Source organism: Mycteria americana, chromosome 1, assembly GCF_035582795.1.
Source record: "Mycteria americana isolate JAX WOST 10 ecotype Jacksonville Zoo and Gardens chromosome 1, USCA_MyAme_1.0, whole genome shotgun sequence".
NCBI lineage: Eukaryota > Metazoa > Chordata > Aves > Ciconiiformes > Ciconiidae > Mycteria > Mycteria americana.
In genome coordinates this window covers 71,911,760-71,928,171 of record NC_134365.1, presented here as the reverse complement: position 1 = coordinate 71,928,171, position 16,412 = coordinate 71,911,760, and the positions used below count along the sequence as shown (strand labels likewise).

Below are 16,412 nucleotides of genomic sequence, written 5' to 3'. Positions count from 1 at the left end.
AGCAGGGTGAATGGGTCCTCTCTGCTCTCGTTCCTCCTGCACTTGCGTGGTTTAACTTCAGTAGGCAAAATGGGGCAGCTTCTCCTCTCCCCTTGGCTGGAAGCATGTTTCATCTTCAATGAGCATTTAGAAAGCCATTCCAGGGAATGGAGGTTGGGTGGGAGTGAAGTAAGTTTTCCAGGCATTCATAAAAATGCATGTGGGACAAATTCACCCGCTTCCTTTTCTCTACAATTTGACAGGGAGGATTTTCAAAAATATCTTGTGGGAAGTAAGAGAATATAGACTATTTAAAGCCAGTAGTACTTGTGTCCCTAAGTCACATAGAAATGTCTCAGAAATCTCCACCTAATAATCTAAATAATACTCAGCATGTAAAAATTACATGTTCTCTAAAACTATGCTTTTCAATGTGCTTTGTAATCTAGATCCTTAGATAATTTTTTCTCCCTCTCATTAACTTTTAGATTCTTTTATGTGGTTTTATGCTTCTCCAAATAGCATGTTATGCTGTCTGAAATATTTGCTAAGGGCCAAATTCTGCCTTTCAGTGCATACAGTTTGAATTGAAAACCTGAATAATACACAAACCTACGAGGAAAAAAAAGGTGATTGTCTATTTCAGTAAATGTCTGATTACATTTAAAACAGTGTGTGTGTATTATTTTGATCCCTCATGCACTGTGAAGAACAGAGGTTTGAAAGTAGCATTTAAATTTTTTATAGAAACAGTATCTAGCAGGGATATTACAATGTGAAGATTAGGTCTCACCTCCTAGTAACGAATAAATTGAGACCAAAATTAAGTGAGTTGCCAGGGTCACCCACTCAGTTAGTGGTGAAGGCAGGTTTAGAACTCAGCTCCCATATATATTTTTTCCCTAATGAACCTAGTTAACCCAGTAGTGAGAATGAGGAGAAAAAATAATTCGAAACCATGTGAAACTATCCGTAATTACTGCGCCACAGGAGAAATTCCATTTAATGTCTGCTTTGTCATTCCTGAATCTCAAGATGTTTTTTCTCCTTCGTTTTCCATTGTGCAAACAGACATTTTGTATTCCTACTGGAAACCCAGACGTCTTATCCAAATCATGCAACATTTTAATATAAAATTAAAGTAGACGAAAGAGTGCTGTTGGTAGCAAATCAATGGATCTTACAGAGGACAGTTGTCAAACAAGAGTAGCAGAAAGGAGGAAGCTTGTGGGAACAGCTGTAACCAACAAGATTAGATCCTAAATCTTGTGAAAGTCCCACGTAATTTGACAGGGAATTATGGCCCAAATTGGTTTCATCTTAGTGCATATGCGGTTCTGCCTAACAGTGCAGTTGTGTGATGGGACGTTTCCAAGCTAATGATGAGAACCAGGTGCCCCTCTCCTTACTCGGGACCTCACTCAAAATCTGTGGAGTGGATGGAAATTGGTGTTAATGTGGTTAAATTGGGTCTGTCTACAAAGCACGTGCCTCATAAGTATAGTGTAGTTTAGTCAATGTCTCGGCACTTTTGCGTATCTGTCCACTCTTCCTTTCCTCTCTTTTTCTTGTCTTTCCCCTCCCAACTTTTTCCCTTTCCTCATCTCTCAGTACTTAACCTTCAGGTTTCTGTTTAGTAAACTTGCCAAAGTAGAATCAATAGCCTGGTGCTTAATCACACTTTTTGCTGCTCAAAATGTCAGGTTTGGGTTTGTTTGTAGAAGGGCTTCTGCATGTCTTTCATTTTGTAGCTCTGTGCAGGATGTTCTGTCAAATCCATTAAGAATGAAAGTTTTTGCGGTGGCTGATTGTTCTAATCTCTGTTGTTGTATATATGGTATAAATATAAAATTTCAGATGTTGGTTCAGAATATCAAGAGAAGAGATCCATCCTGGTACTTTTAAATTTTCTCATCCTTTCTTCCTACATGAACTCAGTAAAGAACAGTTTTCTAATCTGCTGAGGTAGCTAGGGCATAGCCTAACTACCTGTAAGTAGATGTGAAAGGAGTGAGTTTAAGCATTCTCTTACCACAGAGAAAATCGTAAATAAAGCACAGAATGGTACCAGGCAGTTGTGAGTACTATGTAGAAATGAAATCCTTGCTGCTTTTTTGGTAAAATAGACAAAGCACGAGACCATAGCTCAGTGCATCAGCTCCAGCTAAAAACCTGCCAAGAAACTATTTCTTCTCTCCAGTAGTAAAATTCATATGTTTTAGAAACTTGTTTGTGTAACAGGTTTGAAGAGGGGAGGAAAACAAAACGGCATATGGACAGTCGAGTGCACATAGGCCTGTGCAAAGGAGTACATGAAGGTGGCTCCTGACTGATCTCTTGATCCTTGGACAAAACTGAGGAGAAAGTCTAACAAATGCATCGTTTTGCAGTAAATTAGATCAGATTTCCGCATCTCCGCACTCAGTCTGTGAGCTGACAGTTCAGTAAAATGTTCCCTTGTAAGGTTCGCCCTCTTAGGAAAAGGGGCAATAATTCATCATTAGAATTTCAGAGTCCAGGTGTAGATGAAAACTGATGGAGCCTCCAGTGAGGCAGGGAAAGTGCACAGAAGAAGAAAATTTTATCTGAAGCCTAATTCCCTGGTTACAGCAGAGAATAATTAAGATAATATTGCTTCAAGAGTTCTTTAATGATTAAAAATCACATATGCAGAATCCATAAATTGGAGGGCAACAAATTGGAAGGATACAGCGTCGGAGATCTGTTTTGTGCACGTTGTAGCGGGAAGCACACTGGTGGCACAACAGCAACCCGGGCAGCCACAGGAGACCAGGCCCATTCCAAGGACTTTGTTTAGATGCAACAAATCATTTGTCTGTTATTAACCCAGAGCTTGTAATTATGCAGATTGCCATAGATTTTCCTGGGCATGGAAGTGAGATTGAGGGTTGTTCACACTATAGCAGGCAGCTCAGGGCTGGCCATGCATTACTGAACTTGCCACATTTATCATGTTGACTGATGGCAGCAGAAGCAGGTCTCAGGTCCCAGTGGTTAATGTAGTGGGTAATTAACTGTCATTTGCCTAGTAATAGGCTGATGATCAATGGTTTGTGTGGAAACAAATTCTAATCAGGTAGCTGATAAATGCTCAGGGAGCGAGAGCAATTGAAATTGGGGGAAACTATGTCCAGAATTTCAAAATGGCATTGTGGGGTTTTTATTATTATTATTAATGGGAGAAAACTATGTTCTTCATATAAACAGCTTTATCCAAAATTAACAATAGCTAATATAAATCTCACATGTTTGTTTTGTATGTGGTGGGGAAGAACTAACAGCGAGGAAGGCCTCCTTCCCTTTACGTAATTGAAAAATTTTAATATATCTGGTGCTTAGCTGAAGCAGCTTCTGTGGGGGTCTCTTATTTCAGGACTGTGGAAATCTGCACATAGTGGCCTCTGGTGCAGTAAATCTCCATCCTTCGCGGTGCTGAATGACAATCCCAAATTGTTTCACTGCTCTGCAACACGCAAACTGCGAATCTAGCTGTAATGGCTTTCCACTTTCTCGCGCACACAGACACACCCCTGCAAAGAGGATGTGGCTGAGGAAGGTGACACCGCCTGCCCCTAGCACCCTCTCCAGCAAGGGGCCTGAGCTGCATCTCAAGGATTCAGCTGTTGCACCTAAACTACCCAAGCACTGAGGTGCTGTCTGATCCCTCCACACTGAACTCGGAGGCGGTGGGACCGTTCTCATGTTTGTGTTTACATGTTGCTGTTGTAGAGCCTTAAAGTCTGACTTTCCTTTTACTGTAACCATATAGAATAAACAGTACTATGTACCTACAGTATGTAGGTACCTATGTACCAGTACTAAGGTCCTTACTCAGTACCTTTTGCAGCCTGATCTGCTTTCCTCCTACAACTAAACTACCATCATCTTCTGCACAGATGTGAAGGAAAACAGAGCTGGGCCTTCGGTCAGCGGGTTTAGTCTTTTCTAACGCAAAGCCAGCCAATGACTGTGGAAGGCAACTAAGTCCTGTGTCCTTAGAGATGAGGAATGAAAGTCTGAGTGAGATTTAGGTAACCTCGGCAAAACTCATGCATGGTGGAGACAGAACTGGAGCAGAATGTTTTACAAAGGGAATATTTATAATTTGTTTAAATAATCTATAATTTTAATAATCAGACTTAAAAGAACTGGAGATTGACTTGAGTCATTCTAACAAGAGCTGATGAGGGTGGCCTTGTCCCAGCGCTTCTCCCAGTGAGCATGGTAACCAGCACCTAAGACAGGAGAAGAAGGGTCGCAACTTTAAAAAAAAAGCAGGCACATATTACGTAGGCAGCACACCTTAAGTAGAAGCAGAAGGTAAAAGGATTTGGAATTAAGTAGGCTTGTTGGTAACCCATGAAATTCAGTAAAATGGAGGGATGTGATTAAAAAACTGCATTCGTTTTTATGTTACCAAACTGAATTTTCTACAGAGCACCTTTGAATTCATTAGTTTAGAACTGCTTTTAATTTGGTGTTTCCCTTGAGAGCCATTATATTTTTCTGCTGTCAGCCTGATGTTGAGGAAAAAAAGAAAACTGGCAGATGTGGTGTTTTCATCTAGTGTGCTTCATAGTTAAAAACAGCATTAACTGCTATGCACAAGCAGAGCATTACTTTTAATAATCCATCACAACTATTAAGGAGTTTAAATAAACTTAGTTCCAAAGATTGCTGCCATGTAGAGCTAACGTATTTCTTCTTGTTCATTATAATCCTTCTATGTTACAAAAGGATGCATATGTGTGATTTTTTTTTTTTTTTTTTGGTAATACACTCACTTGAAAAGTATTGAAAAATCTTTAACAAAGAGAATTTAAAAAAAAAAATTGATATAGATGTCTGGCAAAACCAGCATTTCATATTGTTCTTACAGTATTTTATACTTCTACTCCTGATGTGACTATATATAGTTTACAGCCTCATTTACTTTAATGTGCTACCTGAATAACATAATCATAGCAATAACTATGGTATAGGGTTGTAAGGTGCATGAACCGCTAATGCTTTCTGACGATTTAAATGACTTGTTCATAAAATGTTCTTTTAATAATAGTGGTAAAGCTTTTAGCACTAGATGTCAAAAATGCGAAGAATATTGGCTTTTTCAAGTGTTATTTCTTTTCTAGCTAAAGTGTGTTTTAATAATAACTAGCACCAAAAGCCAAGGTTATGTGGCTCTCGTCTCTACGGCAGGATCCAAGCAGAAGACTCTTCCCACGTATGCAAACAGCTTGACCTCTGTCTGCGCAGTTATGTAACATCCCTAATGTGTTTACTATTCCTTTGTTTAGTTTAACAAGATGTTTCTTTTATCAAGAAAGGTCAGTATAACCTGCAGAAAAAAATAACATCACAATGGGTGCAATATTAGTCTGTCACTGCTTCATAAAGCGCTCTCCGGCAAAAAGGACTATGCCTTTGTATTGTAAATTGGGCAGACTTGTACCACCAAAGACCAGCCTTTCCAAAGGCAGGTGTGCTGGGAAGTCAATCAAAGGCCAGGCAACTGCTGGGGAAAAAAAAAAAAAAAAAAGATAAAAAAAAGAAAGTGTGGTTTTCCTTTCAGTTAAGCATCTTCAAGAATATATTTCTTTCTGTATCTCCAGGTTATTCGGCGTTACAGGAAACTGTGCTGCCTGCAGTAAGCTCATACCTGCTTTTGAGATGGTGATGAGAGCAAAGGACAATGTTTATCACCTGGACTGTTTTGCATGTCAACTTTGTAATCAGAGGTAAGAGAATTTCTTGGGTCAGTTCCATAAGCTAAGTGCTAATTCGGCACCGGTGCGGGCATACATTCAAGTGAAGAGGAAACATCTACCAGTAGTGGAAACCCAAGATTGAGAGTAAGACCTGAATACTTTTCCTGGGATGGATACAGAACATCTTTAGTGACCTTGGCCAGAAAACTTTTTGTGTCTCAAATCCCGCATCAATAAACAAGAATAATGTTACTTCCTCTCCTTCAAAAGGCTGTCTGTCAAGTTTAATTAATTAATATTTATAAAGGACTTTGAGATCCTTTTCTGCAGAAGAGCATAGCAGTACCATTTGTCATTATTACATTAATTTCACTTTAATTCTTCATTTTTATCACACATATTTCTTTTAAAGTACATGTTGTTTCTTCCTGTTGCCAGAACAGTAATCATTTAAATTTAAAAGATGTTGTTCCCACCGTTTTCTCTGTAGCAGCATTGGACTTCTTATGCCATATTTTTATTTCCATATCCTAACTGTAGGTTATAAAAATCCCAAGGATCCAAACCTGACACTTTGTTCTGAAGCATCACCCATATGGTACAGTTGCAGAACGAATGTCAAAAATGGTAAAACTGTAACAACTGAATTTTTCAGAGGCGAATACAGCCGAACTTATGGCAACTACATTCAGAGTGGTGGCCAAATCCTGTCAGAGATTTCACAGAGAGCTCTATTTCTGACTCCACGAGAACTGCTAGCAGCTTTGCCAGTGACTTCTATGAGGTCTAGGAAATGAGAGAACCAATTATGTCTGCTCCTTAATGTACCTATTATGTTTTTTCGGTTATTACATGATCCTATTTAGAGTTTCATAGCGTTCATACTTTCTTTTGTTTTCAGGTGGGAAGAAACACGAGATGTACATTTCTAGGGAAGTAACAAAAAATTAGGAAGATAATAGTCTAACGCGCCAAAGTTAGATACAGCTCTAAATAAGCTTTGCTAACTCACCTTGTCCTACAGTGTATTATTTTGTAACACTGTAGTCATTTAAAAATCAAACCTCCCTAAAGAACCATAAAATGTACAGCTGCTAATAAGTGTAGCACACTACAATTACGCTCTTTAAAAAAAGCCAAATTGACCTTTTTCATCATGTTGCATGGGAAATTAAAATACCAGGCAAGTAATAACCACTGCTTAAACTATATAATAATGCAAGGTAATTATAGGTTCTGATGCTATTTAAAGTCCTATATCAATTTTGTCTTGCCACAGAACTAAGAGGCTATATTCTGAGTAAGGCAGGCAGAGCCTCTGGTAGTACCCGCTTAAGACACATGCACACTCCTAGGTTTTGCTTCTTAAACCCTTCACATCCCTGTTTTTTTCAGACCACGATTCTAGTATCATTATTAAAGTGCCTAATATATTTCTGTTGTTCGCTTCATTTATTACATGCCATAATGGGGCTGCATATCTTTAGTGTTGGTTATGCACAATTAGCACTTAGTTATTGTCTTGTCATTTCAGCCCATACAAGACAAACTTCTTTAATGTAAGAAGTCAGCTAATCTTCATCAGTCAAGCAAAACAGACAATGTTTGTTACCCTGAGTGCAAAAGATTTTCATCATAGTTAGCACTCTTGGATCTGAGGAAGTGAACTTCCTTTTCCTTCCCCCCTAAAAGCAAAGCTGTTGTGATTATTTTTAATATTCCTCTTCTACCATTACAAGCGTGAACTAATGTACAATTTCACTTTGTGGCTAATATACATCATACTATGCCCTAGGGCCACTGATCCCCCTGGAAAAGTGCTGTTAGGTGCTTCTGAAACAGAGCTTTCCTGGGATATTTAATAATTCTTAGCCTTGTCATTCCTGAGCCTTCAATCTAGTCTCTTATTTGGTTTTTACTTTGCATGTAGTTTGGGCAAAGGGTTGCTGAAATAGACTTACAGGAGTCTTAGGCTGGGAACAAAAGAATTGATTTACCTGAAATACGGTCTAGTTCGTCTAGTCAAAACAGGGATCAGTTCCAGAAGTTTCAAAGAATTTCAGAAATTCTCAAAAGTGGCCCTAATCCTGATTATATTGCAATAGCTCTCATGGAGCCTAATAAAACAGACTGCCTGTAGAGTACCTTTCTTCCTCACAATTTGGAGCTAGTGGCACTCCGAAGAATTAGTTTTGTTGTTTTTTATAATAAATCCTATTTCATGGATGCTCCAACTTAGCTCTTCTGGGGTTCCTATGGCAAAGCATCCCACTGGCTACATTTTCTCATTAATAAATAGCTTTAAATCTTTTGTTTTTCATTACTTGTATAACAATAAAAGATAGAAATGCTAGACACCTGACCCATCATCAGGTTTAGAGGTTTTTTATATCTGCTATGAAACCTCTTTTTCTTTTCTTTTCAACTGTATAATCTTGTCAGTCACCATGCCATTAATAATTTCTGTTGCCCTTCTCAGGATCCTTTTTTCTTCCTCTAGTTAAGCTAATCAAAACCAAACAGCAGATTCCAAGTGAGGATGAGTTTATAAGATAGCAGTTTAATTTTCTTTCTTTACTCCATGCTGCCCCTTTGTATGCAAAATAATGTTCTTGAGCTTTTTTAGATATGCTCTTCCCTTTCACTCCAACCACTATCCTTAATGTGGTATTTATTTATTTAAGAGAATATTTTTATTTACAAATGCATCGGAGATATCCAAAAATCACCAACAGAGGTAGCAAGGCTCACCAGCTGTTGCAAGACATCTATGTTTGACCTGATTCCCCACTTTTACATTCTCTTCCCCCATTAAATTTTAAATCTTTTGGGTCATTCTTTATACTGATAGAAGTACAATATAGCTGGAGTACTACCAGAGAATATATAATGGTCTCTGTTCAGTTCCATATTTCAGATTTTCAGTTATCGTCTACCATTTAGGCTTTTTCCTAACAGAATATATGCAACGTTCATGAGTAGACTAAAACAATTCTTCAGTTTGCATTACTTTGTCTTTGCCAAGACTGAATGTTTTGTGCCTGGTTGTGCCTTCCAATGCCTTCTGCCTTCCAAGCTAGCTAATAATTATATTAACTCGCGTCACACTGTGAACAGGGGCAGCCTGTTCTTCAGGCTTGCTATTGCATGGCCCTCATATTCCTGCCCTTTAAATAGTTGATCCTGGCCCAGGTGAGAGGGGCCTGCCCATTTTTTCCTAGTGCTTTTTGTGAAAGATTCGGTGATTTTTCTGCTTTTATGTACAACTTCACTGTTTGCTTTATTATTTTTGAGTATCTATAACTCACCATGCAGCTCAAGTCTCAGTGTGGATGGTAGTTAGACCCCCTTGATTTCAGGGGACTTTTGTTCAGGCCATAAACTCCATCTCTGAACTAACTCATAATGTGCCTGTCCCCATTTATTGGCCTCCTGAAGGCTAGATTTTCAGTCTCAGAAGAAAACCACATTGTCTCACGTACCATATTCTAGGAAGACAGACTGTAGACAGGACTGTAGACATAGACAGGACTGAAAGAGATCTCCTGAGCCACTGAGCCTGGTCCCCTGGTGTCAAATACATACTGTCTCTTATTTTGCCTTTCATAAAGCTATTCAGCTCTAGGATCTAATTGCTCCATCCAGCCAGTTTTTGACATATTTTCCCCATTTTTTCTTGATACTGATGCTTAAAGCTGTAGGGATTTTGTGAATATTAAGCTCTGCTCCTAGCCTAAAGGTTTTAGCAGCCCCTTATCTTTCATGTCTCTGTCCAGCTTACTCCTAATTTGAAGTTTTTCCATCTCCTAAATACCCGCAGAGCTTAGTGACAGTCATCTTAATGGTGTGAGTGTTCCCCTTTCTTCTCTGTAAACATATTAAACTTCTCCTCAGAAGCACTTCACCTCACATTGGCAGTAGCCCCAATATAGTTGATTTCTGCAGAAAATTTAAAGGGAAAAAAATGGAAACCACTGGAAAAATAAACTTGTAAACAGACACTGCCTTTCACACTTTGTCAGGTTGCATGTGTGTGACTAGCAAAATGGAGTGGAAAATCTTGCGAGTGGGCTCAGCTGTATCTTTGCTTGACACTTTTGACTACAGCGATGATCTCAGTCTGCCTTCAGCTCTCCCACTTTCTGGAGTTACAGTGTCCTTCCTTTCACTCTCTGTCGGCTGCTTTAGCAGGTTGTTCCATACTTCTGCGATATTTTCTCTCTGCTGTCTGAAGTCAGCTCGGGGTAAGGTTTAAAACCCCCATCTGCTGTCACTGAGGGGTGTTTAAATCCACTGTTCTATCCTTCTATCCGAAACAGCCTTTATTTTAATGGGAACTGAACTGAAAATGGTTACATACTCATTCAAAGCGCTGTCCTGATGTAGCTGTAAACACTTACCTCCAGTATAAACTGTAAAATGCCCACACAATGCTGCCTTTGTTCTCTGTCAAGCGAGGGGGAGGGAATGCAATGCCAGGGACATCCTTATTTCAAACACCAACATTAGATTTTTGCATGAGTGGTCATTTTATAAATTCTGAAGACCTGAATATTGCTGATTTTCATTGAGTGTCTCTAAATTTAGAATAAAAATTAATACATTTTCCGTACCTGCTTTTAAAAAAACAGTAAATGAAAAGCACACCAAGTTGAGGTTTACATTGTAAGTTGAACTAGGATTCTGTGTGTATATACACTACATCGTACTGGTAAAAATGCGCAAATCCAGGCACAGCTCCCATTTTCCAGCCTTTAGTAATAAATGGACATTTTGACAGAACCCTAGAATTAGTAAACCATAGGTGAGGACTGATGAACTGTGATGTAAAAAAGTGGCTTTGTTCTCTTAGTGATGCATATAGATTAACATTAATTTGAGTTATACTGGAAGCTCAAAGGAGCTTTAAAAAAAAGAGGAAAGGACGAAGTTACATCACTGACTGCACAAAGCAGAGTAGAAAGGTATGGGTGGGGTAAGTCTGAGCTTTCTTTATCCTAGAGGAAATCAATTAAATGCTTCCAGATTTTGTTTCTTTCTACAACAAAGATCTGACATTACCAGAGGAGGCACTTCACACACAGCCATCTTTGTTCACAGCAATATTTCTCTCGCTTACTTAAGAAGTCTCCAGTACCTTGACACATGTCCTGTACATCAGAAAAGATAACAGACAGCAGTGAGATCTCCTTAAATATCTGTTCTGAACAATGAAATAGCTATTTCTCAAAATGGAAGTTTTATACTTCTTGTGATTAGTCTAGGCACACCTTCCCCTTCCAAACAAGGTGATAACAGAGGTCATTTTGTAATATAAATGGCCTTCCTTTTGCCATTGTAAAATATGACAGGAGTTCTAGGATGTAGGTTAATTATAATGGTCATTCTACTAATGTCACAGTCATGTCAAAAGTAGTATTATCAATTTATGGTGGTAAGTCCAATCTGGCATGTTAATGCAGCCTATTGTATATTTTTCCCTGTTCATCTTGCATGCCTATTAAATAAATTGGGTGAGGGTTTTAGGGAAGGCTGAAGACTACCATCTGCCTGACAGAAGAGTAATAGTCTTGCCTCATTATATACTCCTAACCCAGTGGCATCTCAATATGCTCCTTGACTCCATTTGATATACATGCCCAAATTGTGCCCTGATTTACATCCTATGCCAATTCCATGAAAAAAACACTTGCCGGAGGTGGAAGGCTAGGCTTGAATTTACCCTTCCATTTTAAAGCTGAGGCAGGTTTAAATCCTAGAGGGTGCAAAACCAATCTCTTTGACTTCAGAAGAGGCTAAATCTGCTTTTGAGAGTCAAATAAGGTTGAAAGTGTGGATGGACAGAATTTATCGTATTTCAGCCATCTAATTGCCTGGTCTCATTGTACTTAGGAGCTAGCATGCCACCTTTAAATGTTTTTCATCTAGTGCTTACCTCTTGTCACCTAATGAGTGCATAATTCACACATTTAATACCCAGGGGCACATGCAAGCCTCGCTGTCAGTCTTTGCCAGTGTGTTTCGGTCGCTGAACTTGCACAATACAAAAACAGTCGCAGAATTTGGACCATAAGTATCGCAAGTAACAGGTTTCCCCCAAGGCACAGAGGATCACCCCCCAGCGTGCAAATGCAGCCCTAGATGAACCCAGAGGGTCTCTTGCCATGCAGACAGACCCCCACCCCACAGGTTATCACACAGCTAAGCGTGTCTAGACAGGCCACTGGCAGCCTCTCCGCAAGACAGCTGTACACTTGGAAGGTAAATGATTTGTGGAACTGTGTATGTTTAAAGCCACTCATGCATAAAGCTGTCAAATGCCATGTAGACATAGGTAGAGCATTTCTGGCTCGACATATTAACATAGCAAAAGCAAAAGGCATTGACACTTTTTATTGGGAAAGGCATCCTGACTCCCTCGTGTAGCTGGTGTAGTTTAATTCAAACCGTGGCACTTCTCTGAGGGCTGAGAAACAAAATCCTTCAGCAAGGATTTTGATGCAAGCAATATTGCAAGAATTCATATGTGAAAGTATTGCCATGCACGTGAATTGCACTTCAGCAGGGTATTTTTCATTTACTAAATATTTTAAACAAATTAGTCTGCTAAGTTCTGTATTACGGTGGAACACAAAGGAATACATAGCTGAATAACATTCACAGTTCAGAGTTAGTGCTTTCTGCTGGGCGAGCAGAGGTGGTTGTGTCTCCCACTGGTGCCTGAGCCATGGGGAGAGCCGCCCTGCTGCGCAATAACCCTCTGATGTGGTGGGCATCGCTGGCCAGACGTCTCCCGCTCAGTCCCCAGCAGTAATCCTTGGGCTAACTGCAGTGGAGTGACTGGTTTGTCACAACACCTAACTTCCCCTGCTTTAGTCTACATTAATCTGTACGTTTCTTTAAGAGAAACTAAGAAGGACCCTTTTTTTTTTTTTTTTTTAATGTGACGTCTTTGGGAAAACCACTTTTACATGTTAGCACTAGTTAAGACTCCTCTACCTAATCTGGTAAAATGCACAAAAGAATTTTTGCCAGCATTGTTGTCAAAGACAAAAATACAAAGGATGGAAACTAGAGAAACCACCAAAGAACTTGTTTGCTTCAAGAATTCTGCATTTCAACACACCTACTCAAAATACTTTTGTGCTGTTAGTAGCCTAATACACCAGAATTGGGGTGGGAAGGCTAGCAGGAACCTGTAAATTCTATAAAAGAGTCTTGATCATAAATAACTTAAAGATTTCAGGATCATTCCATAATCTCTATTTTCAATCATCATCAGCAGCAGGCAGTAATCCTACAGAAAAAAAAGTCCACAAATAAACAAACCAATTTTCCTTTAAGAGCAGAGCTAATTCTTTTCAATCCACTTTTTTATTACACTATTTTCCCTCTATCTATTTAGCTAGCATAAGGATAAATTTCCAAAGCTACCCAGTTGGAAAATAAATGGGTTCACTCTTTGTCTAGCATTCCAATCTTCACAAATGTAAATCAGTCCAACTGCTACTCATTTAAACCTCCAACTTCACAAAACATTAAAGGACTGCTTTCAATACACAATTTAATCTGTGACAATTCACCAAGATTTCTGCTTGAACATCATTAGAAATTGACTATCTGATAAAGAGAGACCACTATCAGAGGTCAGGCGGGTCAACCTGCGTCATTTACGTAGTTTTACTGGGTCAACTACAGCAGGCACCACTATTTGAAGGTTAAATTGTTACAATTAAATACATATACAGCTATTCCCATAGCTACTCTGTTGTTAAATCTACCGTAAACAACACAAGCATTTATATCTGACCCTAATTGTGTCCAAGATGTCACCATTTGGAAATTATACAAAAAAGGACATTATAATCCGTTACACATTAAACAATACTTTATGTAGTGAGATCCATAATTAGCTGGTAGAAACTGGTTTCATTTATTCACATCAGTGTTAAGGGGTTCATTTAGGTTACTTTCTTTCATTTTAATTGGAATAATGTGAGCAGTGCCTCCCAATATATTTTATAGCTGGAGAGTTCACTATAAACAAAGGCACGTAACCCTGCCAAGGCAGTCACTAGGGAAACTCTTTTTCTATGCATTGGCCCTATTCACATGCTCCCTAAATATCTTCAAGAAGATTGGCTTTGTCGGGGGGAAAGGCTGAGGGGGGTGTCAGTGAAGAGCCTTCTTATATTCAAGCATACTGCTTAGCTGGGAAATCCTACTTTCCCCGGAGTTTGAAGCCAGCCAGCCAGAAGCGTTACCGTTACGTGGTTTTCCTACTCATCAGAGAAAATCAAATGAAATATCTCAGTAGTGTTTTGTAGCAATCAGATCGTTCTGATGCACATAATAGTATAACAAGGTAGGTATACGGATACCACAAGAGAGAGAGTAGTTAGCTGAGTAACTAAATTTATAATCAACTCCTACAGGGGGGAAAAAAAAAGGTTTCTCTGCATACCTGCCTGTGCGTCTCTAGTTCGCACCACAATATATGCAAAGTTGTGTGTATGCGAGAAAAGATTCTCGGAACCACCACTTCAAATCAATTCTAGTAAAATATCTAACTGGAATATAACAAGAAATTCTTACCGGTACGCCTGCACAAGACAAATGTAACGTATCTCAGATGAGCTTCCTACTGCATGCGATCACTTTGTTTTCCTTCTGATTTGCATGAAAGCAGGACATTTACTTTTCACTCAACTCAGTAGCCTGGGATATTTATTCTGTTTTATCTGTGTGCTAGTGACCTGATCCAAGACTCCCACAGTCTTTGGTAGGCTTTGAATGAAGTCTTTGGCTGGGGAAGCAAAAGGGCTTGAGTACACTAGATTTTGTTGAAAGCACAGGATTAATTCTGATACCAGAGCAATTCCTTTGCTGGGCTTTCACATACGTGCACACGTGTCTGCTTGCGCTGCGACAGACAGCAGAGGTGTGAGCCGTGCGGTCAGTACAACAAAATCGCGAACACTTGTACAATCCTTACGTGTAAGATCATATGACATAATTCACCCTGAAACTACCTTTTTTTTCCCTGTATTGTTGTAATTTCAGATTTTGCGTCGGAGACAAATTTTTCCTGAAGAACAACATGATTCTGTGCCAGACAGACTATGAGGAGGGTTTAATGAAAGAAGGTTATGCACCCCAGGTTCGCTGATCTGATGCCACATCATTAAGAATACAAAGCACTATGTTCTTTTATCTTTTTTGCTCAACATGTATATAAGAAATGACACAGGAACCTACTGAATAGCATAGATATAGGGAGACAGAATGGTTGCGTGAAATAAAAGGCGGACTGCATCTGTATGTAGTGAAAATTGCTCCAGTTCAGAGTTGAATGTTAATTAAAAAGGTACTGTACATACAGCTGGATTCTTTTTGCTTGCTCTTGGGGTTTTTGGTTTGTTTGGTTTTTTTGTTTCTTTTTGTGTCATTTGGCATGAGATGTTTATTTTGGACTATTGTATATAATGTATTGTAATATTTGAAGCACAAATGTAATACAGTTTTATTGTGTTACCATTTGTGTTCCTGTTTGCTTCTTTGTATTGTTGCATTTAGTACAATCAGTGTCTAAACTTACTGTATATTTATGCTTTCTGTATCTACCAGCTATTTTAAATGAGCTGTATCTTTCTAGTAAAAAGCATTAAAGAGCAAATCCCAACCATTATGCTACACTTAGAGCTTAAGAATACTGTTTACATTAAAACTATTTAGAAAACTAATAACTCTAGCAGCACCTGCTGCTAATGATGCTATGGTTAAGGGTCTATCAGCACTTCTGTTATAAGCCTCTATTTTTCAGGGGTTAAGCATCTGCTGTTTAATTGCATAGATTTTCCTCAAAGAGCACTTTTATTTTACTACAAAATTTTGAAAAACAAATCTGACCGGTTTGGGATATATTATAAAAGGTGCAAAAGTTAATGATTTTGGGTGCTGGTTTTGTGCCCCTTAGGCATTCAAAATGCCTGGATTTGATTTTTAATTTAGCTGGAAATTAAGCCCTAATGCAAACCAGTGCCTCTGGGTATCTTATTTTATATATATATATAAAAAATATATATGTTATTTTTCTGAAATAATTTGATTTGGGGGGGGAGGAAAGGGAGAGGACTTCTGTTTATATACGTTTTAAAAATTTCTTAAAATTTGAGGGGTCTCTCTCTCTCTCTTTCCTTTTTCTTTTTTTTTAATCAGGGCTTAACCCTAAAGTTTTCTGGGGCTGTGTCCTCCACAAACCCTGGAAAAAAGTGAAAGTAGAAGGCACTGTAAACAGCCCCCTCTGAGGGTCTATTTACATTAAGGAAATGACCCTGAGCTGACACTAGGAGAGTGACTGGGAGTGACTGGTTACTAATTACCCACCTCAGTGAATGCTGAAGGTAATTTAAATGCTGATGTGGATGGGACAAAACTTTGAAATACCAATACAGAAAGTGAGAGCTACCACACTCGACTGCACGGGTACTTTGCTGTCCATGCCAACATCCTACGGGTTTGTCCCATCAATACTGGCAATTAAAATCCTTTTGACAGAGGTGGAGTCACTGCTGACAGCTACTGTTGGCAATCAGTCCATTTTCTAGCAAAGGTGGACCTCTGTTTTTAAAGCCATGAAGCTATTGCATCAGCAGGATGTGCCTAAGTGCTCATGCCCCTGACAGAGCTTACAGGTGTTTGGCA

The 16,412-nt window shown here is 39.0% G+C and overlaps 1 protein-coding gene across 2 annotated transcripts in view; it reads left to right on the top strand.

Moving 5' to 3' along the window:
- LMO3 (LIM domain only 3) overlaps positions 1-14,877 on the top strand; it is a 58,720-nt gene extending 43,843 nt beyond the window's left edge. For both annotated transcript variants that reach the window (XM_075491722.1, XM_075491721.1), the window contains exons 3-4: positions 5,613-5,738; positions 14,772-14,877. In XM_075491722.1, the coding sequence (XP_075347837.1) occupies positions 5,613-5,738; positions 14,772-14,877 (232 nt within the window). The remainder of the gene's footprint in view (positions 1-5,612; positions 5,739-14,771) is intronic.
- The last annotated feature ends 1,535 nt before the right edge of the window (positions 14,878-16,412 follow it).